The sequence below is a fragment of the Mesoplodon densirostris genome, chromosome 7, assembly GCF_025265405.1.
Source record: "Mesoplodon densirostris isolate mMesDen1 chromosome 7, mMesDen1 primary haplotype, whole genome shotgun sequence".
In the NCBI taxonomy this organism is placed as follows: Eukaryota; Metazoa; Chordata; class Mammalia; order Artiodactyla; family Ziphiidae; genus Mesoplodon; species Mesoplodon densirostris.
In genome coordinates, this window is record NC_082667.1 from 60,157,178 (window position 1) to 60,182,367 (window position 25,190).

A 25,190-nucleotide genomic window follows, 5' to 3' on the forward strand; every position below is an offset into this window, starting at 1 on the left:
CATGCGGGAATGTTTGATTTGTATATAGTTGAGTATTTTACTCTTTTCTTTATCCTTCCGGATTTGTATCATTTCCAGAAGGCTTTTGCCTCTCTGAGACAAGGGTTTTTTAAGTCCTTTCATGGTTTTATTTATTATAATGAAATCTTTGATTTGTCTGTAATTTATACTGTTGTAAGGTGTAGAGGTCCAGCTTTGTAGCTTGCTCCACAGTTGTCCCGACAATTTAATAATCCATCTCTTCCCCACTAGTTTGAGATGTTACTTTTGTTGTATACTAAATTCTTAGATTTATTTGGGTCTATTTTTGAACTTTCTGTTCTGTTTAATTGATCTATCTGTTCAAGTGCTGGTAACCTGTACTGTTTTAATTGCCATGGTTTTATGTTTTAATATGTGGTGAGGCTGATTCTCACTCCTTACCCTTCCTTTGCCCCACTCCCTCACTTCCAGAATTTTCCTGGCTCTTCCTGCTTGTTTGTTTTTCCACATGAACTTTCAAATAAACTTGTCTAGCCACCGCCCGCCCCCCTGCCCCCCCAATTCTGTGTGTGTGCTTAGCAGGATAGTGCATATTTATAAATTAACTGAGAATTAATATCTTTATGATGTTCTCTATCCAGGAGAATATTATATTTTTCTATCTGTCCGGCTCTCCTTTTTGCCCCTTAATAACACTGCACATTTTTCTCGCTATAAATCCTGCACATTTCTTTTTTTTTTTTAAACTTTATTTATTTATTTATTTTTGGCTGCATTGGGTCTTCGTTGCTGCACGCGGGCTTTCTCTAGTTGCCGTGAGCGAGGGCTACTCTTTGTTGTGGTGCACAGGCTTCTCGTCGCGGAACTTCTTTTGCTTCTCTTGTGGAGCACAGGCTCTAGGTGCACGGGCTTCAGTAGTTGTGGTGCATGGGCTCAGCAGTTGTGGCTCGTGGGCTTTAGAGCGCAGGCTCAGTAGTTGTGGCGCACAGGCCTAGTTGCTCTGCGGCATGTGGGATCTTCCCAGACCAGAGCTCGAACCCACTTCCCCTGCATTGACAGGCGGATTCTTAACCACTGCGCCACCAGGGAGGCCCGATCCTGCACATTTCTTATTAAGTTTATTCTCGGTGGTTTTTATTTTGTAATGCTATTATAAATGAGGTCTTTCATCCTGGTTTCTACCTGGTTATTGCTTATAAATATCGATTCTGTTATATTAATTTTGAACACAGCTATCTTACTAAATTCTTTTATTGTTTGTAATAGTCTCTCAGCTGAGCTTCTCAGGTTTTCCAACTCAAAACTCATATTATTGTTAAGTAATAGATTAACTCTTCTTTCCCAATTTTTATACCAATGATATATTTTTGTTGTCTAGAACTTCTGTGATGATGGAAGTTTTTCTACTGTTTTTCCATTAAGCAAAGTGCTGGTTTTTATTTTAAGGAAGTGTTGATCCACTTCTATTTTACTGGTACTGCAATTTTTGTTTAAGTATGCTGGATGTTGAGTTTTATCATATGCCTCTTTAGTATCTGTGGAGATGAATAGATAACTTTTTTCTTTTTGATCTGTTGATCACTGCTTTGCATCATCTGTTCCTTGACTCTTGCCAGGTCAGGAGTTCTTGAGTATTGGTAGGGGACCTTAGTCCCCATTGCCTAGTGCAAGGCTATTTCGAAAGAACAAATGAATGAATGGCCTTTCCTATACATTCCCCCCTGTCCCTCCTCGGGGGTGGGAGGGGTTGCTCCCTCACAGGACCAGGACCCCAGAGGCTGTGTGATGCTGGGTTGCTTCATCTCCTGGAGTCTTCTGCTTCCTCCAGGGGCATGGAGGTGGGGGTAAGCCTCAACCCACAGACTGGGCCTGCAGGGGGACCAGCAGTGGTATCCCTCAATCCCACGTATACTTGCTAACCCCTGGGCCTGGCCCTCAGCTGGAAACTGGCACCTCAGAAGGAATTGGGTCCTTGCCTGGGTCTTGCAGCGGGCAGGAGGGAATGTGTGTGCAGACATAGCCACAGCAGTGGTCAAGGCTGTGGATGGGGGTTCGGGTCGTACCAACTCTGAAGGTCCTGGAGGGCTTCCTAGAGGAGCTGGATGCTAGGAGGCCACAGGGGTGGGGTGTCAGGTTTCAGGCAGTGGGAGAAGCCTGCGTGTTCAGAGACCAGGCAGTACCTGGCCTTGCCTGACACATGGGACACAGGGGAGAGGGCTTAAATACAGAGCTTACCCATGGCATGGGAAAGCCACAGAGAATTGTTGACTAGGGACCTATACCTGGGCAACCATGCCTCTGACCTGTGCCCATGTATCTCTTCCAGGTCTGGACAGAGTCCTGCTGGCTGGCTTCTGCTGACAGGAACCATGGCAGAGGCCGGGGATGGGGCCCTATCGGTGGCCGAGTGGCTGCGGGCACTGCACCTGGAGCAGTACACCAGGCTCTTTGAGCAGCACGGACTGGTGTGGGCCACAGAGTGCCAAGGTCTCAGCGATGCCCGCCTGGTGGACATGGGCATGCTGCTCCCTGGCCACCGCCGTCGCATCCTGGCTGGCCTGTTCCGTGCCCACACGCCCCCAGCCCCTGCACCCCGCCTGACCCCACGGCCCGTGCCCATGAAGCGTCATGTCTTCCGCTCACCACCTGTGCCCACCACTCCACCGGAGCCACTGCCCACGGCTGGAGAGAACGAGGGGCTACCCACTGCCCCACCCATCCCGCCCCGGAGGAGCTACCTTCCACCCACCTGCTTCTCCCCCACATCCACATCTGCCCCAGACCCTGTGCTGCCCCCGCTGCCTGCCAAGCGGCATTTGACAGAGCTCAGCGTTCCGCCCGTGCCCCCTCGCACTGGGCCCCCCCGCCTGCTGGTGAGGTGAGTGGATGCCGTCCAGAATGGAGGAACATGGGCAGAGGATCTAGAGGGTTGAGGCGGGGGTGGGTCTGTGGCCTTTGCCACTAGGGTAAGAAAGGCACCTTGGTGGAGGGAACAGCATGTGCAAAGCTCAGAGGTGGGAAGCGCCGTCCTCAGGTGCTCTGAGCAGTGTGGCTGAACTGTTGTGTTGCGAGGGTGGGTTCGTGGATGGCGCTGGTGGGACATGCTGTGAAGGCCAGGCGGGGAGCCCAGGGAGGTTTTAAGCAGAGCGATCGGATGAAAGCTGAGTACCGAAAGGATGACCCCGGCTGCTGGTAAGGTTGATGGGGGAGGAGGCTGGGAGACCAGTGAGAGGGCGCAGGACCATGTGGGAGGCCCCCGCTCAGGCTGTGCTAGTGAGACTGGAGAGAAGTAGGCAGATTGAAGTGAGAGGTCGGCCCTAGCATGGACAGGACTTGGGGACGGCCTGGGCATGAGCAGAGAGGGAGAGAGGAGGCGCATGGCATCCAGGTTCCCATCTTGGGTAGATAGATGGTGGTGCAGTCCCTGATCTGGGACCTGGCCACAGGAGGGAGTTTGGGAGGAAGTCTGGAGTTCAGTTTGGAGCCAGGTGAATATGAGATACTGGGAGACCAGGGTGCATTTCTCAAGTCAGGAGGTAGCATGTGGAGGAAGTGGGAAGTGTAGAATGAAGAACTCGTCCTGGGGGACGCAGCAACTGCCCTGGGCCTGGCGCTGGTGCTCCCGTCTTCCCCTTTCACACTGCTCCTGCCAAATGTCACCCGATCCTGGAGGCACTTCTCAGGCCACATCCTACTCACCCTCCCTCCTCCCCAGCACTGTTTTCTCCCCTCATAGCTCCCGGTACTCCTTGATTTCTTGAGTTTCCTCCTAATTCTGTGGACACGCCATTTAACCTCCTTTACATATGCCCTCCCTTCCTGCCATTTGCTGGGGTGCCCAGCTTGGAGGAGCATCCCCAAGTATGGCTGGATATGTGGGGTGTCATGGAGCTTTATTGCAGCACTTGGCCAAGTCAGCCTAATCTGGGAAGGCTTCTTGGAGGAGAAAGAGATGTGCAGAGAGAGGTCTCCTGGTCCCTGTTACTGTTGGGCACTGTGCTGGGGGCTTTGCCCACATGCTCTCGTTTGATCCCTGCTCAAGTGCTCCGGGGCATTTGTGTCCTGTTTTCAAGCAGAGAAACTAAGGCTCAGAGAAGGGAGGGGGTCACTGGTTGGATCCATGCCAAGTATATGCTAGGGGAGCCCCTGTGGGGAGGGTCTGGGAGGTTTTCCTCACCCAGAAAGGGGCATAAAGTAAAGGGGCCTTCAAAGCCAAGCCAGGGCTGTGGTGTTTTGAGATTTGACAGGTGAAAGCACAAAACGTTTATTGTGCCTTTCCCGGGTTCACACAACTGGGAGCAGCACTGGGGTCCCCCGGGAGCCTGGCTTGTCGCCCGGACTGGAGTTTCCTGGTGCCACTGCACCCTCTAGTGGCCACTTTCCTGCATGTAGGAGTAATTTCTATTTCCTTTAACTCCATCATTAGGATGGAGTGTGTGTCTGTGTGTCTGTCTATTTGCTTGTGTCTGGGGTTTGGGAGTGGGTGAACAAGGGCAGGAGGCAGGTCCTGTCCATAGGAAGTTCACGAAGGCTGAGGAGGCAAAAACCCCAGTCGAGGAGTGGAGGCCTGGGTTCCTGCCTAGAAGGCAGGATACCTGAGCAGGTCCAGCTGGCTTCATGACTCTGATTAGGAGCTGCCCCTCTGGGCCTGTTTCCCCATCAGGTGTCCTCCTTGGCCCTCCATGGCCCTCCTGGTACTGACATCTGAATTCAGGAGACTTTCTGGGTAGAGCAAGAGTCCTATCTTCACCCCAGGGTACCAGGCCCCACTCTCAGATCCTCAGTCTGAACTTAGCCAACGTCTGGGAGAGGCCAGACTCCCATGGTCAGGAGTCCGACCCCTTGTAGCTAGAGGACCCAAAATTCATTCCGTGCTCACAGAATTTGTAGGCAATTATTCCTTGCAATTTGGGGCTGTTCCTTAGGGCAGAGTGGCAGGTGAGCTGCCAAGCCTGGCTTCCTGTGTCCTGAGGTCTTTGACATTTGGAATTGTGGGCATCTGCAGTCCTAGCATCCTGGGCTCGCAAGGTGTACAAAGTCTTTAAAGCCCAGAGGGAGAAAAACTAAGGGCAGACAGAGCCTCACATGTGTGTAACAGGCGAAGGCTGGGCAGGTTTGGGGCGAGGATGCAGCCTGACTGGCTACCCTGTCCCCTCATAGCCCCTTTCTATGACTCCAGGCTCTGTGGTGCACAGTGGAAGACTGCTCAGCCTGGCCTGCTCCTGCCCCCCTTGCAGGAGTCCCCGCTTCCTGATGTGGCCTTCCTGTCCTTGCCTGCACCCTCTAGTGATGAGGGTCTCACCCTCTCAATCATAGGGCCTCTTACACCAGATCAGGTGGTGACTGAGGGACCATTTTTGCCTGGCTCTGGTCCATCACTGGGCTCCCCAGCAGAATTTGGGATTTAGTGACTCCACATGAGGGCATGCCTGGCCAGTTTGTGTGTGTGCACCCATAGGCGTGTGTCTGTCAGGGTAGTAGCGTGTATGTGTATTTTTGCATCCGCACATGTTCTGAGGGAGGCGATGTATGATCCTAACATATGCACGCAGGTGGGGATTTATACAGTTTCAGTGGTGACTTGCTGTAGTGTGTGCAAATTTATCAAGGCCTCTGTGCACACATACATGTGCTCATGCGTACTGGTATTGTGGGGACTCCCAACAGCGTGAGTGTATTTGTGAGTACGTGTGATGTGGGTGGTGAATTGGCATGTGTGTTATTTGTGTGGTGTGAGCCAGTGTGTGCTTGTGCTGTGTTTGCACGTGCTGCCAAGAGGCTGAGCCCCCTAGAATGTCAGCTCCATTAGTGCTCAGATGCTTGTCAGTTTCATCTATGACTGAATCCCCAACATCTGAAACAGTGCCAGGTGCCTAATAGGCACTCAGCAAGTGTTTGCTGTGTTCGTAAATAGATGAGGCCTGCATGAGCTTCTGTACTGCCAGGCGCTGAGCACATGTGCTGCCCACGCTGACTCAACCCCTAGTGGACCCTGGACAGTAGGGTTACAGGACACCCCAAATCCCTTCCCACTGCTCAATCTCTGTCACCCCAGGCCTCTTAGAAAGGGAGAGACTTCAAGGGAGGCAGGCAGAAAAGGAGGAGGGATGGGGTCCTCTCCCCTCTGTGCCAGCTCAGGACTCTCAGAACCAGGTTCATTATTCTGCCTGGCCTGGGAGGACCCCACTGCACCCTCAAAGGGTTTGCACACCCACCATCACTTAAGCCTGTCATAGTGAACTAGCTGACAAGTCCAGAGATGCTGAGAAACTTGTTCAAAGTCACACAGCCCAGCACAGGGGAAGCTGATGTTCAAACCCTGCCTCCTAGCCTGGGACTGTCTACTCAGCTTTAAGTCTCATAGATATGAACCCTCTGAGCCTGCTTCCCTGAGCATGGCAGAGAGGTCATTGCTGATCCAGGGTTCCAGGGTCACCCTGCAGAGCCCCTCCTAGGCTGCTCTGGGCCTCTGTTTCCTCATCTGATACCTGTATGTCTGGCGATACCTTGGGAAGAGGGAGTATTTGTCCAGACGGAACAGCTACCAGCTAGAGTCACACTGCAAGGCCTCCCACCTGTGCCCTCGACCACCCTGCAGCCCAGCCAATCCATGGTCTTCCTGAAGGCTGATCACTTGTTGCCAGGGCAGAACTTGCTCCCTTCAGAGAGCCTCTTTCCCAGCTTCTCTGGGCCTCCTTGTGGGCGTGGGGAGGGGACAGCCACGGCCAGGGCCTTCTGGGTGTCCACTCTGTAAGGTCCTGCTAGATGGCACTGGGGTGGCTTGTCCACTCACTCCAGCTGGGTGGGGGGGCAGCCTGGGGGCGGAGAGGAAGTGTCTGTCCCAGGGGATTCTGGGTGACTTTTCTCTCTGTCTCAGTCTGTGTTTTCAGGAAGTGTGTGTGTTGGCCAGGGTTGCAGGGGGGCGGGGGGAGGCGGAGAGCAGGAAGCTAGAGGAGACCGGAGCTGGATTCCGACACAGACACACGTACACGTACACACACACACTCACTCTCCTGGACAGACCCACAGTTACACACAGGAACACACACTCAGACAAGTAAGTGATCACAGACACTCAGACCCAAATCACGGGTGCACAGATCCATGCCTGGACCCAGACGCGGCCTCAGACATACCAAGGGAGTGGGGCCGGGCTGTCTGTGAGACCAGCCCAGGTCGGACACAGGCTGCACAGGCAGGGAACGGCACACGCTGGGCCCGGCTGACCAGAGCCACAGGAGTCCTCGGACCCCGGACCCAGAGGGCGTCAGAGGGTGAGCGAGGGGCCGCCTTGGGCTGGGCTGTCGGCCAAGAGAAGGGGTGAGGCTCCTCTGGCGGGCCTGGGAGGGCAGGAATCCCTGTCTGTCTGTCTGCCACCTCTCCGCAGGCTGGGTTTTCTGTGCTGGTCTCCTCCCCCTCCCTGTTTTACTCTCAGAATTTTCTGTCTTCTTTCACTTTCTCTACATTTTCTGATTTTCTCCTGCCCTTTCCTTTTCTCCCCTCTCTCTTCCCCCTCTCTTCCCTGGGCTTTCCAGGTCTCCATCTCCCCATAAACCTGTCTCCCGGGTCTGCTGGGAGCCCCCCGGGGCCTGTTTTCTGGGCTGCACAGACTGCTCCTCTGGGGGGTCTCTGCCCTTCAGGGATCTGGTGCTGATCTCGGTTCTGGCTCCCTGCACCCCACTGAGGATTGCCTCCAGAGGCTTAGGTGACTTCTCTCAGGGTCAAATTCAAGGGTGCTGTGGCTCTGGGCAGCTCCTACCAGAGCCCCCTTGCCCTCCCCCCAGTCCAGGTGATAGGAAGGCCTGCCAAGGGCTGGCACTTAGCTGGCGACTTCCTATCCCTCCTTCCAGGGCTGGTGGTGTGGTGGGGGTGCCTGTGTCATTGGGGGACTCCCCCCAATTGCTGTGATCCCTAATGAGCTCAATAACCCTGTGCTTGGGCCACTGGGGACATAGAAATTCCTCTAACCAGGTCCTGTCTGTGTACCTGGCCCTGCCCTGCGCCCTTGGCTCATCTTTCCATAGGGCCCAGCAGACACCTGCACCTTCTCCTCCAGCCAGGCCAGCCCTGGGATGGGGGAGAGGGGCTAGTACAGTTGTGAGCCACCTGAAGGGTGAACTTCCTCCCCCCACTGCCTTCACAAGCCAGCACAGGGTCAGGCCTGGGAAGCAGAAAGAGCTGCCATGGGAGACCTGGGCCTCAGCCCTTACCTGCCCATGATAGCAAGACTCCCAACTGTGTAAACTTAGAGGAGGGAGCAGTTTGGGTGGACTTCCTGGTGAAGGAGGCGTGTCCTGAGCACAGGGGAGTCGATGATCTGGGTCATCTGGGGATTAAACAAAAAAAAGACTCCCAGCAGGATGTCTGGCACATAGGGGTTACTTAGCAAGTGGTAGCTATATTGTTCCAGGGTGAAGTACAAAGAGCTGGGTGAAACCTTGGTTTTGAGGGTGGATGCCAGGTCAGTCATGCACCGGGTCATCTGGGGATTAAACAAAAAAAAAGACTCCCAGCAGGATGTCTGGCATATAGGGGTTACTTAGCAAGTGGTAGCTATATTGTTCCAGGGTGAAGCACAAAGAGTTGGGTGAAACCTTGGTTTTGACGGTGGATGCCAGGTCAGTCGGGCACTGCTGTATGGAGGGATGGAGAGCTGCTGACCTCCAGTAATCAGTGTGTGAGTGGGGCGATGGTCATTCATTCATTCAGAACACAGTCAAGGAAGCCCCCTCTGTGTTGGGTGTTGCTGTGGCATGGAGAGGGATTGGCCTGAGGGGACTCAACAGCATATGCAAAAGCTGAGAGGCACACCGCAGACATCACATCTAAGCAAGTGAGACCCCAAGAAGGGCTTTCTCTGCTGTGGCTTGGGCAGAAGTAAGGAGGACAGAGCTCGGAAAGCGCTAGAGGGGCTGACCCTTGGGCCTCATGATGGAGAAGGAAGGGCGAGGGCAGCCACGGAGGAAGAAAGAAACACAGGGCTGAGGCCTGGGCCCCAAGTAGGACGAGGAAGTGGGCAGTTGGGAAAGATTGCCCCTGTGGGAAGAGGAGGTCAGAAGAGGAGGCAGATGTGTCCAAATCAGAGTCTGATCCCACCTCTTGGCCCTGCTGGTGAAAATCCAGGAGCTGGGTTTGGGCTGGGTCCCTCCAAGGCCTGTGTGACCCTGTAGGGGGAAAGTCCTGATTCCAGGACAGGGTATAGGCCTGGGTCCTTGGTCCTCTGAGGTCAGTTCAGTGAAGCAAACATTGACAGATACAACTATACTGAGTGCTCAGAAGTGTGGGGACTGGAGAAGCCTCAGGAGGCCCCTGGGGCATGAAGGGAGGTGCAAAGTGGAGGGGGAAGATGTATGATTTGCACCTTTGGAAGGAGAAGTAGGAGATGGCCAGATGGAGTTGCGTTCCTGGTGGAAGGAACAACATATGCAAAAGCCTGGAAGTATGCATGTATGGAATGCAGCTCAGTCAAGGATGGCTGGAATGTAAGAGTGGATCAGTTCAAGGCCAGCCTGAAATATTCAGGCTGCTCCACTCTGCAGCCCTGCCCATCTACCCTTATGGTGATTGACATAAATAGAAAGGAGTGAAGGGAGAGCCAGGGTCCACCCTGGAGGAGAGGGCAATGGGACAGGTTCCTGGCCCATCCTGTGGGGCCTGAGCCTCCTGCAGCCACAGGCGGGATGAGAAAGTTGTGCTGGTGACATGTGGCAGTTGGCTCTCCTTACTGAATTATCAGTGAGCCTGGAGGCAGACCAGAGAGGAACCTGAGGCTCAGAGGTAAAGTGACCTGCTTTGTAAGGACACAAACTGATGTGAGGTCTAGCTGGGATGCAAGCCCAGACCCACCTGGCTGCACAAATCTCATTTAGTCTAGGACAGGCCTGCTTACACCTGTTGCCCTGACATAGTTATTAATAGGGCCTCTTTTTTTTTTTGCCGTACGTGGGCCTCTCACTGTTGTGGCCTCTCCTGTTGTGGAGCACAGGCTCCGGACGCGCAGGCTCAGCGGCCATGGCTCACAGGCCCAGCCGCTCCACGGCACGTGGGATCTTCCTGGACCGGGGCACGAACCCGTGTCCCCTGCATTGGCAGGCGGACTCTCAACCACTGCGCCACCAGGGAAGCCCCAGTAGGGCCTCTTTTAACTGTCAGAAATGTTCTGGTTTATATGATTAATTATATGGTCACTCTACTCTTACCCATTCTGGCTTGGGACCCTCATATATCCCTCAACCCGCAGATACAAGGTTGGCTGTGTGTATTTGCCCTAAACCAATAAAACAAACCTTCTTAGGCTGAGGGCCCAGGCTGGAGTGGGCCGGGCCCAGGAGTGCCCAGATCCATATGTCACTTGGATAGAGGAGAAAGGGGCTGAAGGAGCAGAGAAGCCAGGAATGAGGGGCAGGGGGTGAGCAGCTCTGTGTGGGCATCCTGGAGGCTACCTAGAAGAGGCCCACTGAGCTGTCTTTTGAGGTACAGATAGGCTTTCCATGGACTGAGATGTAAGGAGAGGGCAGGGAGATGCAGGCAGGAGGAAGTGGCGTGACCGAAGGCTCATAGGAGGGACCACTGAGTCCCTGCTCAGGTTTGGGGCTGATCTTCTGGTCTTGTGGGGTCAGAGATCAGTGGGGAACATCCCAGTTGGACCTTAGCCGCAGACTGGAGCTGGGGCTGCTCTAAGGGGTGTAGGCACTGAGTGGCCAGGACTCTGGCTGGGTTAGGGTCATTCTGTGGGCACTGCCCCTTCCCCTGGGATTTTCCCACATCCGTGCCTTCCTGATCCCACTTCTCCTTTCCTGGGCCTGGCTCTGACTCAGCATGACCTTGGTCCCCTGTGGTAGGCAGGCGGGGGGTCAGCTTGGAGGCTTCCTGGAGGAGGTGTCTAGAATGAGGTCGGGAGGCCCATGGGGCCCCTTGCTCCCACCTTCTTGGCACATAGCCCTCTTCCTGCACAGGCTTTGCTGGGAGAGGAGCCCTGAGCGTCTGTTCCCCTCTCCTTTCTTACCGTGGTAACACGGCCATCAGAGCTGTGATCACATTTCCTTTTGGATGGAACATCAACCCTAGAGCTTCCTGGATCCTGAGTTGGGTGCCAGTGTGAGGAGACGGGCCTCAGAGAAGCCCTCAGATCCTGGCTGTGGCCTCCTCATTTGCCACTGGTGGTTGAGCTTTCAGCTGTGGTGCTCGACTTCCTGGGTGCAAATCCCAGCTGTGGGACCAAGGACAAATTACTTCGTGTCTCTGTGCCTCCGTTTCCACATCTGTAAAGTGGGAATAGCAATAAGCCATATGTTATTGAATGAATGAATCCATGTAAAGCACCTAGAAGACAGCTGGGAAAACACACACACGCATAATTAATAAGAATTAATTAATCCAGGTCTTCATTTATTTATTCATCCCCGCTGAGTGCTGGGCATACAGTAGTGAAGAAGGTGGTTGTGGCACTTGTCTTAGGGAACCCACATGCTGGGGAGCCAGGCCTCAGGAAGGGCAGAACCCTCTCATAGGATCAGGCAGTGATGGGGGAGGACTGGGGGCCAGAGGTGGGAGGACCGATGCCGCCTGGGCTCCGAGGATACTCTGTTGCCATCACCTTTGCCTCAGCACTGGCCCTCAGTCCTGGGGGAGGTGGGGAGCCAGGCCCACTCAGGCTGCTTGGTATTGGAAGGGCAGAGCCTGTCCCCCCTGCTCTGAGCCAGTCTGACTGGTCCTGGTCCAACAGCTTGGAGCTCTGCTGTCAGCTGATCACAGGCTGGGCCCCCAAGGGCCCCTTCCTCTTGGAGTCTGAGAGACTGTGTGGTCTCCAAGAACATTGTTCTTGACTAGCTGGGGGGCCGACACCGCAGGCCATACCCTTGGGCCTGTGTGTACTCACTCAGCCTTTCATTTGCTTCTCTCCCCACCCTGTCGGCCAACCTATCCACCTACCCATCCACCCCCCACCCACCCATCCAACATGCTTTTGTTGCTCACTCAGCCAGGCCCTATGGGTGGGCTATGGGGATAAAGAGTCAAGTCCAAGGCTGCCCCTGCCCTAAAGAGACTCAGGGTCAAGTCGGGGAGACAGCCTAGTACAGTGTCCATCAGGGGGTCTTCGTAGGTCCAGCTAAACCCCTACCCTGGGCCCACTTGGCATCAGATTCCCTGAGAAGCATATAGAGAGGGAATAACTGGCCACCAGGACAGCAGCAGGTCTTCCTCTGCTGTGGTGTCCTTGTGGCAGTCAGTGCCACTGTCCACACATCTGTCCAGGGGCTGCTCTCTGTGGTCCTCCAGGGGACAGCTCAGGGATGAGGGATGAGACTCACAGCCAACAGGTGTGGGCGCCACCCTGGCTTAGAGAACTCTTGCCCCAAGGGGCCAATATGTCTTCTAACAACCGCACAAGTGTGGTTTCTGGTCCCTGCACAGGCTGTGCCCGGTTACGAGCCACCACACTCTGGGAAGTCCAAAGCTCCGACTTCTCCCCCAGGTCAAGAGACCACTTACAGTTTCTCCTAGTCTAGGTGCAGTTCCACACTCAGGCCACTTTTGCCAAAGGTACTGTTGCCTCAGAGCGTGGCTGACATCTCACTTTGAGCAGGTTTCTAGGGGGAAAGAGTTTTTTTGTTCATTCTTTACCCTTGGAGAGGAAGGAGATAGGGTGCAGGGTAATGTGGAAGTAGCCAGGTGTCCTAAGAAGCACCCAGACTGTGGAGTCAGGGTTCAGGTCCTGGCTTCGATGCTAGCACAGTACCTGGCACAAAGGAGGGAGGTACTAAAAAGCAAAAGTTACTTGGAATAATTCATCTAAAGCTCCTATCAGAGGGGAACAGGGGCAGGGCCTGGAGGAGCAGGAAGGAGGGGTCAGGAAAAACTTTCAGAGAAGGGGCACTTGAGTAAGAAGTTAAAGAATGAGTAGATGTTCTCTGATCAGAGACCAGGGAGCAAGGTATTCCTGCAGGAGGCAACAGCAGGAGCAAAGGCCTAGCTTCGTGGCCATGCCCCAGCCCTTCCTTGCTTTCTCGGTGGCCACACACTGTCAGGCACTGCTAGGAACACTGGGGCAGTAGACCAGGCTGAAATCACCAGGGAAGAAAGTTGCCCACCCGCTCTGATGCTCCTCCTCAGCCCCTGCTGGATGCTGGCAGAGACAGCAGTTGGGGCCAGGCTTCTAGAGCTCAGGCACCTGTTCCGGCTGGTGGTCTCTGTGCATCCTGTGTGCTGACGCAGGACACGCCTTGTCTTGGTTAATCCTCCAGCCACCCTGCCACAACAGTTTTGTAGTCCTTATTTTACAGACGAGGAAACTGAGGCTCAGAAAGGCTAGGTGCTTGCCCCAGGACGCACAGGAACTGAGACTGGGGCAAGGTTGAAACCCACGTTTCTGATGTCCTTTGGAGACACTCAGCCTGCAGGAAGCAGTGCGATCTGTGCTGAGACAGACAGACAGGAGCACTGTGGCCGTGGGAGTTCAGGCACCTTGAACCTGGCCTTGGAGTCAGAGAAGGCTTCTGGGGGGAGTGATAGCAGAGATGAAAAGTGTGGTGGGTTCAGGTGAGTTTGAGGGGTCCCGGGGATGGTGAATATTCAAGACAAGAGAGAAGATGGTCTTGATCCAGAGACCCACGGCTCACGGCCTCAGGACTTGGTTTCTAAGGCTCTGGTCTGTGCCCTTGGCCTGGATGCCCATTTCAGTCCTGCGCCATCCATTCTCCAACAAACGCCTTCTTATCCTTAAAAGCTCAGGTCCAGGGACTTCCCTGGTGGCACAGTGGTTAAGAATCCGCCTGCCAATGCAGGGGACACGGGTTCGGTCGCTGGTCCGGGAAGATCCCACATGCCGCGGAGCAACTAAGCCCGTGCGCCACAACTACTGAGCCTGTGCTCTAGAGGCCGTGAGCCACAGCTACTGAGCCTGCGTGCCACAACTACCGAGGCCCGTGCGCCTAGAGCCCATGCTCCTCAACAAGAGAAGCCACTGCAATGACAAGCCCGCGCATCGCAATGAAGAGTAGTAACCCCTGCTCGCCTCAACTAGAGAAAGCCCATGCACAGCAACAAAGACCTAATGCAGCCAAAAATATAAATACATACATACATACATACATACATACATAAAATAAAATATAAATAAATAAAAGCTCAGGTCCAGCCTTCCCTGACTCCCAGGCTAGGATGCACACCACCCCCCACCCCTTTCTGGTCTTCATCTCTCTTTTAGAGTGCAGACCCGGTGGGTACATGTGGCTAAAACTTAGCACTCTGGGGACAGGTGACCCTGTCCCAGCAAGGCAGGGCCAGCTCATGAAGCCAAAGAAGGTACCTGCTCTGGAGAGCTTGGAGGGTTTGGGGCAGGGGAGTGAGGCAAGGAGGGCTCTGTCTGAGTGTGTGGAACGAATGAGTTGTGCTGCTGCTCCTGTGAGCTGGGGGGCGCAGTGGGTTTGAGTCCTGGTTCTGTCACAGTGTCGCTGGCGTAGTGACTCAGCCGTAGTGAACTTGATGCCCAACTTCTGGTCTGTTCCCAGCCTTCCTGCCAAGGAAGAAGAGTTACTGTCACGACCACCATCATTCCCTCCCCAGCCAGAGCCTGAGGAGCCCCCGGCCCCCTTCCCCCGGGGGCCTCCCCAGCCCCCATCTCCACCTCCCAGCCTCCCAGAAATTCCCCCAAAGCCTCTCCGCCTGCTCCCGGAGTTTGGTGAGTGCCGTAGCGAAACATGGGGCTCTGGGTGGGTGGCCTGGGATCAGGGCTGGAGAGTCTGCAAGGGCGTAAGGATCGTGCTCCCCTTTCTGTTGGGCCCTGCCACCGACCCACTATGTGGCCCTGGACAGGCGAGCATCCTTCCCTTCACCCTCAGAATGGAGACAGCACCCAGCTCTCTGACCTATTGACTGTTAGGTGTGGGCAGATGGCAGACTTCTTGATTTGCCCGTGGTTTGAAGTCTGGGACTGTTTTCCACGGTCATGGGCAGTTTGCTTTTCCTTGGATTCTCCACTTTTTCTTGTCTCGATTCTTGTTGCTTTTTTTTAGCCTTTTTAATACAGTCCCTACCCTGACCCCCAAGACTGCTGCCCAGTCAGACCCCCCTGTGATGGCCTGGCCTCTCCTTTGCCCGCCCTCTAGTGCTGTCCTGTGAAGCCCCGAGAATATAAATAGCACTTCTGTCCTTTGTGCCTTTTTTTGAAAGCCAAGCCAGGGTGGGGCAGGGTCTTTCTTAGGCTGGGGGAGGCCAGGCTTCTTTGCCTCTGAGTCTCCCCCTCCCCTCTATCTCCCCAGATGACCCTGACTACGATGAGGTCCCAGAGGAGGGGCCGAAGGCCCCAGCTGCCGTGATGACCAAGAAGGTGGGTCAGGCAGTGGTTAGGGTTTGGGCTCTCTGCCTGTCAGTGTGGAAGGTGGGCTACCCAGGTGCCTTTCAGACCCTGGGGACCACCAGATAGAGAGTAGGTAGCAGGCTCCCTGGAGAGTTCCCTTCCCCTTCACTGCCTTGCTCTGTGGGGGTCTGGGGGCTCTGGTTTGTGGCTCCGGTTCCAGTCTTCAGCTGCATCTGGATGGCTGTGTGGCCCCTTCTCTCCCTTGGTGTTTGGAGCACATCTGTCTTGGGGTGTCTGTCCCTCTGTCTTTGTTTCACTTTCTGTGTCCCCGTGTCACCCTCTCTCTGAGTGCCTTAACTCTCCATCCATGTGTCTTTTTCTCTTTCCCTTTATCTTTCTGCCTTTGTCTCTCACTTGGGCCCGTGCCTGCACTGGTTTTCTCTGTCCCTGTGACCCCGTCTCCCTGGGTCCCTGTGCAGACTGCTGGGGGCTGGGGAGGAGAGAAGTATGAGGAAAGAGAAGTACATGTGCAGAGTTGTGTGGGTCCAGGATGGAGTGGACAGAGGGGGATGGGGCAGCCCCTAGTTGGGTGTGATCTGGGACTTGGAGGGGAGCATGACACTGAGCGGGTCTGGAGAGCAGGAGGAACCCCCAGTGAGCCAAGTCCCTCGGGCCGTGCGCGTGGCCAGTCTGCTGAGCGAGGGGGAGGAACTATCCGGGGACGACCAAGGGGATGAAGATGAGGATGACCGTGCCTACAAGGGCATCCCCAAGTAAGCGTCCTCTTCTCTCGGGTGGTTCTCCCACCCAGCTATCATCCTTCCCCAAGCCCGGCCCAGCCTCTCCATCTCCTCCGCCCCCACCCCATGGGAGCCCCCACTCTGGCCTCCTCACTCCCTCTCTTCTCCCCCCAGTGGTGGATGGCACACCAGCAGCCTGAGCTCATCCTTGCCCAGCAGCCTCCTGATCCCTGATCTCCCACCGCACCCCATGGACGGGCTGCCTGTGGGCCCCACCCCCAGCCCACCAGTCATCAAGGCTGGCTGGCTGGACAAGAACCCACCGCAAGGGTGAGTGAGGCCTGTTGGGTCCTATTGGTGCTCTGCATGGTGTGGGCTCTAGTATACTGGTATCGCGGATCAGAAAACCAGAGGGGACAAGGTTATTGGAGCAGGTCTCCCTCCAGGCCGACTGTAACCGCCGATCATCCCCACCAGACCTATACTTTATTACCCTTAAAACTGAGAAGTCCTTTCTCTGGCAGTCCAGTGGTTAAGACTCTGCGCTCCCAATGCAGGGGGCACAGGTTTGATCCCTGGTTGGGAAACTAAGATCCCTCATGCTTCACAGAGCAGCCAAAAAAAAAAAAAAAAAAATCCCGAAACTGGGAAGTCCTACTTCGAGTCTGACTTCAATCACTCTTGCTGTAGGTAAAGTTCATCGTCTCAGTGACCACTTGGGATCCTCCCTCCCTTGGACCTGTCTGTTCCTAACTTTGTATGTGGCTTCCAGAGGGGGCTAGGGTGATCCCAGAGCCTCTCCCTAATTCCCAGTCCTTTGCTCTGTTGTCCTTCTGCCTCTGCCTCTCCAGATCTTATATCTATCAGAAGCGATGGGTGAGACTGGATACTGATCACCTGCGATACTTTGATAGTAACAAGGTGAGGCCCGTGTTAGTCCGTGATATGACCCTGCTTCAGCCTGGTCTTGGGTTGAACCCCGACACAGGACCCAGGCGGAGTCTGTCCCTAGATGAGTCCTCACCAGAGCTGTAGTGTGACTCCTTGAACTGTGTCCTCCTGGCCCATTGGCCAGCCTTGGCCTTGGCCAGGGTTGGTGTAGGGGCTGTCACCACCTGTGGGAGGTGGGGCTGCAACCTTCATTTCAACAGAGGTTGAGGGAGTCAAGGAGGGGCTGGGCCTCTGTGGGCCTCACCCCACAGTTGGCTCCCCTCTCTCCCCCAGGATGCCTACTCAAAGCGCTTTGTCCCTGTGGCCTGCATCTCCCGAGTGGCTGCTATTGGGGACCAAAAGTTTGAAGTGATCACGAACAACCGGACCTTTGCCTTCCGGGCGGAGAGTGATGGTAGGGAGGGGGGCAGGAGGAAGACTGGCAGTTTGGCTTGAGAAGTGAGGGAGGAGAACCAGGGCACATCTGCTCCCTCCACATCAAACCAAGAGAGGAGTCAACCCTCTGTGAGGTGGGGGAGGGGAGGGCCCCCTCTGACCAGCTTTATGCTGAGTCCTCAGAACCATACATCCCCATTTACAGGGGAGAAGCAGGCTCAGAAAGGCCAAGCGCCTTGCCCACCCTAAGTGGCACAGCTGGGATTGGAGCCTGAGCTTGTCCAAGTCAGAGAACTTGGAGATAGGTGGGCCAGTCTGGGCGGGCTTTCTGGCAGAGGTGTTGCCTGAGGGGCCTGGAATGGGGAACCCTTAGGGGGATCCCTACCAGGCTGAGCTGGGGCTTACCCCTTCCCCTTTGCCTGCAGCGGAGCGGAAGGAGTGGATGCAGGCCCTGCAGCAGGCAGTGGCTGAGCAGCGTGCCCGGGCCCGACTGTCTAGTGCTTATCCGTTGGGAGTTCAAGGCTCAGAGCCCCCTGACCATGCCGGCAGCCTGGAGCTACGTGGCTTCAAGAATAAACTCTATGTGGCCGTGGTTGGGGATAAAGTGCAGCTTTACAAGAACCTGGAGGTGCGACTGGTCAGCCAGGCTGCTGAACTTCTCCTGTGCCCCCTGCCCACCTAGTCCCTTAGCCCTGCCCCCAATCCACCTGGTCCTTCAGCCCCAACCCCTGCCCACCTGTTCCCTCAACCCCACCCACCTGGTCCCTCTACCCCACCCACCTGGTTCCTCAGCCCCTCAGCCTCACCCACCTGGTCCCTCAAGCCCCCACCTCCCCTAACCTGGTCCCTCAGCCCTGCCCACCTGGTCCCTCAGCCCCGCCCTTTCCCTTTCCCCCTTCCCGTGACCCAGCTCTTTGCCTGCTCCCCTTCCTGCCCCTAGTTCTGACCCCTCTCCTGCCTGGTCCCTGAGCATTACCCTCCCATCACCGCCCTGGCTCTTGCACCTCTTACTTATTGCTACATGGCCTCTGATCAAGGTCCATTTACCCATGCCCAGATTCCTGAGCCCTCCCTTACCTCCTTCCTGGGCACTTTCTGGTCCCTAAAGTACCACCTCCCCCTCCTCTCTGCCCCCTCCCTGGGCCTTGAGCCCCCCCACTCAGGCCTTGCCCTCACCCCTTCCCACCTACTGCTAGGAGTACCACCTGGGCATCGGCATCACCTTCATTGACATGAGCGTGGGCAACGTGAAGGAAGCAGCGGACCGACGCGGCTTCGACCTCACCACCCCCTACCGCATCTTCAGGTGAGCCTCCCTCATTGTTCACCTGCATCCTCACTTCCTCCCAGTATTTTCTTCTTGCATATGTAGGAAGCTGCCCCTTCTTCTAGGATGGATTTCTCCCCTCTCTTCCCAGCCCAACCCACCCTGCTGGGCCTTTACCTTCACTTGCTAACCTGCTCTGATCCCTTCCTTCTAAGAAATCTCACTTATACCCCACCTCCCTCTGTCCATCACTGTCCCCCCTTCCCTGCCACAGTGCTCCCACATGGGCTTTCTGCACCGCCCACTCACCCTGCTATCCCCTCCAGCCTGCCCTGCTTCCTCAGAAGTGCTTGTCTGTCAATAATAGTTGCTTGCGATCAAAGGCTGCTCTTCACTTCCTATCTCGTGCCCATCCTGGGTGCTTCTCCCTGAGCCTCCAAGACTCTACCATCTTGGTTTCCTCTGACCTCAGCCATCCCTCAGTGGTCTGTCTCTGTCCTCTGTCTTCTACCTGGACGGACTCGCCCACTCCCAGGCCTTCAGCCACTGCCTCTGAGGCACTGTGCCATGCCTGGGTTTAAATCCTGTGCATCAGCTCAGCTGCCGTGACGGAATACCACAGACCCGGGGTCTTAAACAACAGAAGTTTATTTTCTCACAGTTCTGGAGGCTGGAAGTCCAAGGTCAAGATTTTGTCAGGGTTAGTTTCTGGCGGGGTCTCTCCTCCTGGCTTGTAAGTGGCCGCCGCTTCACTGTGCCCTCATACGGCCTTTCCTCTGTGCACGTGGAGAGAGAGAGAGATGTCTGGTGTCCCTCTTTTTATAAAGAAACCTGCTCTTAGGACATTATTTAACCTTAGTTACCTCCCTAATGGCCGTATTTCCAGATACAGTCACACGGGGGTTTGAGACTTCAACCTGTGAATTTCAGGGGGACGCGATTCAGTCTGTAACATCTGGGGTCCATCCCTGGGTCACTGCATGACCTGGGCAAATCACTTGGCCTCTCTGTGCCTCAGTTTCCTTGTTTGTGAGGCAGTCTCTGTAAAGCTGTATCTGATACAGTGTGCGGTGACTGCTCAGTCTAAATGGTGTCACCCCTCCTCCAGCATCGTCTCCTTTGCCCTTAGCTCACATCTCTGCCTTCAGGGTCTTCCTCCTGAGCTCTAGAGCTGCACATCTAATGGTTCTGTGGACGTTTTCCCCCTTATATTCCTCCCCAGCTCACTGCTCCTCCTTGGGCCCCACCTCCACCCATGGGGACCCCACCTCTCCTGCTCATTCCTGTGCAAACCCATCACTGCCCCCGTCTTGCCTCCATCACTCCCTCACCTCCGTCTGGCCCCTTTCCTGCAGGCCCTAGGCCTGTGGGCCCTCTGGCCTGGCGCCTGCCTCTTCACCCTTGGGCTGCCTATCTGTGACCGTCAGAGGATCCTTTTTTTTCCTTTTTGTTGAAAGCCAAGTTTGTATTTGTTCATTTCTTAGATTCGTAGTAATCTTTGATTGACGTCTGTGGCCTGAGATTCTTTGCCATCCTCCTTAACTACCACACAACTGTAACCAGCCACTTTCTCTGGAGTTTTCCTTCTCTGTCAGCTTTCCAGAGCCCTGCCCATTTCCCTAGATCCTTGTTGTCATGGACCTTAATCAGGTTGATTTGGTGTTTGGCTCCAAGGGCCTCCACCAGCCTGGTGTGCGTGGGCTCCCCCAGTTGGACGCAAGCATGCAAGACGGGCTTAGCACTTGGCTGGGGCCTTGGCAGCTTGGCAGCCTCAGCCTTCGTGGGCGAGGGTGGTCTCAGCACCTCTTGTAAAGCAGCGTTGACGTCCATTCCATCTCCAGCAGCAATGCCCTCCTTGGCCGTGGCAGTGGTGGAGCCAAATCTTGAATGCACACATGTGACTTGGTGGCAGCAGGGAAAGAAAAGAGCTGGAGGGAAAACATCTCTGTGTCCCTCACCCCCCTGAAACCCTCTGTGGCTTCACTACTGTCCTCTGGGTGCACTCTGACCTCCTCTGCATGGCACAGGCTTGCCTTCTCTGTCTCCCAGCTTCTTTTCTGCCAGTACCCCCATCCTGCCCACAAGGCCTGGAATGCCCTGTGTGCCCTCCTGTCCCTTTGCACATGCTGTTCCCTCTGTCTAGAACACCTTTCTACCTCTTCACCTGGGTAAGCCCTCCTCATCTGTCAAGGCTTAGCTCGGACACCATTTCTTCCCAGCAGCATTTTCTACGCCCTGGGCAGGGCAGAGCCTCCTCTGGCCCCTCCGCCCCCAGCCCTCGTTCACACGTCTCTCAGGTTTGGGGTGTCCTTGCCTTTGTCCACGCCCACCCTCCCCACAGACCCTGGGCACCTGCCTCTTCCGACAGTCAGCTCTCAATGCATTATTCACCCCGCTTCGTGCTGTGCCCCCTCATGCTGCCCCCAAATCCCTCTGAGTCCTTTCCCACCAGTCCCCTACCCCACTCCTGTGTCCCCAGCTTCTCGGCCGAATCGGAGCTGGAGAAGGAGCAGTGGCTGGAGGCCATGCAGAGAGCCATTGCCGAGGCCCTGTCCACCTGGGAGGTGGCCGAGCGCATCTGGGCCGTGGCCGCCAACAGATTCTGTGCCGACTGCGGAGCTGCCCAGCCTGAATGGGCCTCCATCAACCTCTGCGTTGTCATCTGCAAGTGCTGTGCAGGTGTGTAGGGGGGTTGGGGTGCCAGACCAGGGCAGGACAGGGCTGGGGTGTTGAGAAGGCAGGTGGTCTGTCTGGCTGGTGGGGCTGGAGCGAAGGCAGTATCAGAGAGCATCATTTATGAAGTTGCACCTCTGTGTCAAGCCTTTCCCACCGTGATTAACCTGCATGGCAGGGATTCAACTTCTCACGTCATGAGTGGGGACACTGAGGCACAGAGAGGGAAAATGGCTCCTTCACGGCCACCTGGCAAGTAAGTGAGTCTGGATTTGAGCCCAGGCCTGTTGGCTGTCACATCAGAAGAGCGGAAGTAGGCCAGGTCTGGCAGGGCTTTGCAAGCAGAGGGAGGAGCTGGTGTTTTATCCAGAGGGGGATGGGAGGCAGGGACGGGAGGGACGTGGTCAGATTTGCGCATCCGACTCTGGCTGATGGGTGGAAGCTGCGTCAGAGCTGGTGAGACTGGAGACTAGTGAGGAGACTGCTGCCGGATCCACGAGAGAGAGGAGGTGGAGCCTGGTCCCAGAAAGTGAGCATTTGAGAGGCGTTTAGATCTATGGAGGAAGAGTCCCAGATCATACGCGGAGGATGAGAGAGAAAGAGGGTGGAGCCTAAGATACATTCGTCTATTCAACCAGCGTTTATTGAGGGTCTGTGCTGGGCACTGTGCCAAGTGCTGGGAATTCGGCCCCACTGGGAACAGTCTTGGGCGGCTGGAGGTGGGGACCCAGGGGTGGAACAGTTCTGGGAAGTTGCTGTGGGACATCTAGGTCAAATGTCTAGGAGGCCTTGGGCTATGAGGGATGGGTGTGGAAAGCGATGACTCCATTGGAGACCAGATTAGGAAGGCATAGGCTCATGGGAGGAGTGAGCGTGTCCAGAGCGGATGAGATGCTCCATAGGAGGTTGCAGAGCGAGGTGAGGCCTAAGCCAGAGCCAAGCAGTGCCAGGCACTCATGGTACCCCCAGCCCAATCCCTGCTCCAGGGGTCCCTTGTGGGATCTGTAGCTGAGCAAGGCTGCGTCTTTCCAAGCCCAACTCCCCCCTCCCCTTTCATTTCACAGAGATTTATTAAGCGCTCACTGTGTGCCGGGCTTTGTTCCAGGCACTGAGGCTAGACCCTAAAGCAGGCAGTCAACATTCCTTCTCTCGGGCAGCTTACATTCTGAGGGGAAGGGGTAGAAAATACATACACAAACCAGTAGAAGTATCAGGCAGTAACAAGTGCTAGGTAGAGAACGTGTTTGCCTAGAAGCCCTCTCTGAGGAGATGACAGGTCAGCTGAGATCTGAATGTCAGGAGGGAACTAACCTTGGGGAAATGGGGGAAGAGAATCCAGGCAGAAAGAACAGTGTAAAGGCCCTGAGGTAGGAATGAACATGGATGATTAGAAGAGGGAGGAGAATTTGAGTGTTGGGGGGAATAGGAGGGGGAGAGGCATGAGATGAGGAGAAGAAGCAGGTAAGGAATTTTGATCTAATTCTGGGGAGAATTAAGAGAGAGTCTAAAGCAGGGGTTTTTGAAGTAAGAGGTTTGCATTTTAAAGAGATCACTCTGGCTGGGTTGTGTGGAGAGTGGCCTGCAGGGGGCCAAGCATGGCTGTAGGGGACCAGCTGGGGGACTACTGCAGGAACCCAGGTGTCAATTACAGGACTCAGTTTTGGGGTGCCCAGGGCAGGAGTGTGTGGGAGATGGAGCTGCAGGCCTAGCCCCTGTGTCCTGCCCATGGCCTCTCCCTGTCTGCCCCCATGGGCACTGGGGTCGTGGTGTCGGGGGGAGTGCTCATGTAAAGGAGAGGACCCAGATGACCCCATGTCTGGCCCTCTGTCTACAGGGGGGCACCGTGGCCTGGGCGCTGGTGTTTCCAAGGTGCGGAGCCTGAAGATGGACAGGAAGGTGTGGACGGAAACACTCATTGAGGTGGGGAACCAGCTATGTTTGGGGTCTGCCCCTCTCAGCTGCTGCCTGGGTCTTCCAACCCCATCCCCCCCATCTCACCAACCCCAGCACCCTGGAGCTAGAAGAGACCTTTGGGATCATCTAGGGGGTGGGATTTTGGAAAAGCTGATTTTTGGCAAAGTCAGCAAACTGGCCAGTGAGCTAAGAATGTTTTTACAATTTTAAAAGGTTGCCTAAAAAAACAAACAACAACAAAAAAAACACCAAGAGGAATATGCCACAGAGACTGTGTCCTGCAAAGCCTAAAATACTGACTTCATTTTATCTCTACTCATGTGCACCAGTGGGTATGAGTATGTCCATTTGGGGGATGCTCACACGTGTACATTTGTGCCTGTGTACTTGGGGTTGCCAGGTACTGATATGTGTGGTAGTTACAGGGGAGAACCTGCAACAGGAAGCTGGACCAGGGCCCGACCACACGTGGCCTTCCTGACAGCCCCAGCCAAGCTGCAGACTTCAGAGTAATTTGGGTGTCATATCCCCTGTGAATTAGGGTTAGAATCCCCAGTTTACAGATGAGGACGTTGAGGCCCAGGGAGAGAAAATGACTTGCCCAAAGTCACAGAGTGAGTCAGTGGCGCCTGGGACTGTTTCCTCTTTGTTCTCTGCTCTGACCCCAGCACCCCACGCAGGCCCTGACAAACAGGCAAGGTGGGAGGCCCAGGAAATGGCTGTGGAATGAGTGATCGGCAGAATCAAAGAATGAATAAACTAGTCTCCCGAATGCCAGAGTCTTGTGCACAGTCTGCCCTCACCTCTCTTCGCCTGAGCCCAGAGAGGAATGTCAGGGACAGGAGATGTTTCCAAAATCCCTGTCCACCCAGTTGGCTGATGGGTTAGCCGACACCCCCCCCCCGACACCCCACCCCCAGCTGGGATAGTCTCAGGAATGCAGAGTTCCAGATGTGGGACTGGGTGGGGAAGTAGCAAGGCCCCCAGCCAGGCACCAGGCCTGGGGCGTCCGCCTGTCAGACTGCCTGCCTCTTGTCCTGGGGACTGGGCTCAGGCCCAGGGTTGGTGGGGGAGCACCCATGGCCGCCAGCAGGCCCCGCTGTCCCTCAGCTTCCCTGATGGAAAAGTGGGCGCGTGGCCTGGCTCTTCCAGCCCCTCACCTAACAACCTCAAAACCAACATTTTGGCGGGCGTGGGCCCGTGGCTGTAGGCTCCCTTCTAACCTCTTGCCCACACCCGCAGCTCTTCTTACAGCTGGGCAATGCTGCTGGGAACCGCTTCTGGGCAGCCAACGTGCCGCCCAGTGAGGCTCTGCAGCCCAGCAGCAGCCCTGGTGCCCGGCGATGCCACCTAGAGGCCAAATACCGTGAGGGCAAGTACCGATGCTACCATCCGCTCTTCGGCAACCAGGAGGAGCTGGACAAGGTCAGGGCACTGGGCCTGTGAGGCCTCCTGAAACACCTCCGTTATTCATGCCCCCCCTCACATTCCTCACTCTGTTTCAGCTCATCTTTTCCACTAGCTCAGAGTGATGAGTGGCCCTGTAGGGAAACTGAGGCCCAGAGGGCAGAAGGACCCTGCCTAGGCCACAGGGACAGTTGGGACAAAGCAGGGAGGAGCCAGGCCTGACCCTTGGGCCAAGGCCATGTCCCCAGCATCTGTCTGCCTCCCTCCCCTCCTGCTTCCTCTGTCTCCTCACCCCATCCTGCTCCTTCTGAATCCTGCCAAAAGGAGTGAACTTGATGGGGATGCTATTTCCTGTCAGGCTCATGAAAAACAGCTGGCTGCTCCAACCCATCCCCTTCCACACCCCACTCAAGATGAGGCCCCTCGTGGGCCCCAGGCCCTGACAAGCCGGGAGCCAAGCCCTGTCCCTGGTCTGGCTTGGCCTGAGTGGGAGGTTGCCTGCTCCGAGGCAGAGGGATGCCACTTGTGACTTCTGGTCAACCTTCAGCCCTTCCCCCAAGCAGCCCCACCCAGTCAGGCTCAG

The 25,190-nt window shown here is 55.5% G+C and overlaps 1 protein-coding gene across 9 annotated transcripts in view; it reads left to right on the forward strand.

Moving 5' to 3' along the window:
• Positions 1 to 25,190, forward strand: part of ARAP1 (ArfGAP with RhoGAP domain, ankyrin repeat and PH domain 1) — a 65,764-nt gene that overhangs the window by 22,570 nt on the left and 18,004 nt on the right. For 6 of the 9 annotated variants that reach the window (XM_060104760.1, XM_060104758.1, XM_060104755.1 and 3 more), the window contains 12 exons: positions 2,309 to 2,860; positions 14,493 to 14,662; positions 15,243 to 15,310; positions 15,923 to 16,053; positions 16,195 to 16,350; positions 16,872 to 16,941; positions 17,245 to 17,365; positions 17,772 to 17,974; positions 18,543 to 18,652; positions 21,093 to 21,292; positions 23,121 to 23,206; positions 24,443 to 24,625. In XM_060104760.1, coding sequence (XP_059960743.1) covers positions 2,352 to 2,860; positions 14,493 to 14,662; positions 15,243 to 15,310; positions 15,923 to 16,053; positions 16,195 to 16,350; positions 16,872 to 16,941; positions 17,245 to 17,365; positions 17,772 to 17,974; positions 18,543 to 18,652; positions 21,093 to 21,292; positions 23,121 to 23,206; positions 24,443 to 24,625 — 2,007 coding nt within the window. In that variant the 5' untranslated portion in view covers positions 2,309 to 2,351. Of the gene's footprint in view, positions 1 to 2,308; positions 2,861 to 6,919; positions 7,257 to 14,492; positions 14,663 to 15,242; positions 15,311 to 15,922; positions 16,054 to 16,194; positions 16,351 to 16,871; positions 16,942 to 17,244; positions 17,366 to 17,771; positions 17,975 to 18,542; positions 18,653 to 21,092; positions 21,293 to 23,120; positions 23,207 to 24,442; positions 24,626 to 25,190 lie in introns of those variants that run through there. The other 3 variants (XM_060104764.1, XM_060104763.1, XM_060104762.1) reach the window with 3 other exon arrangements.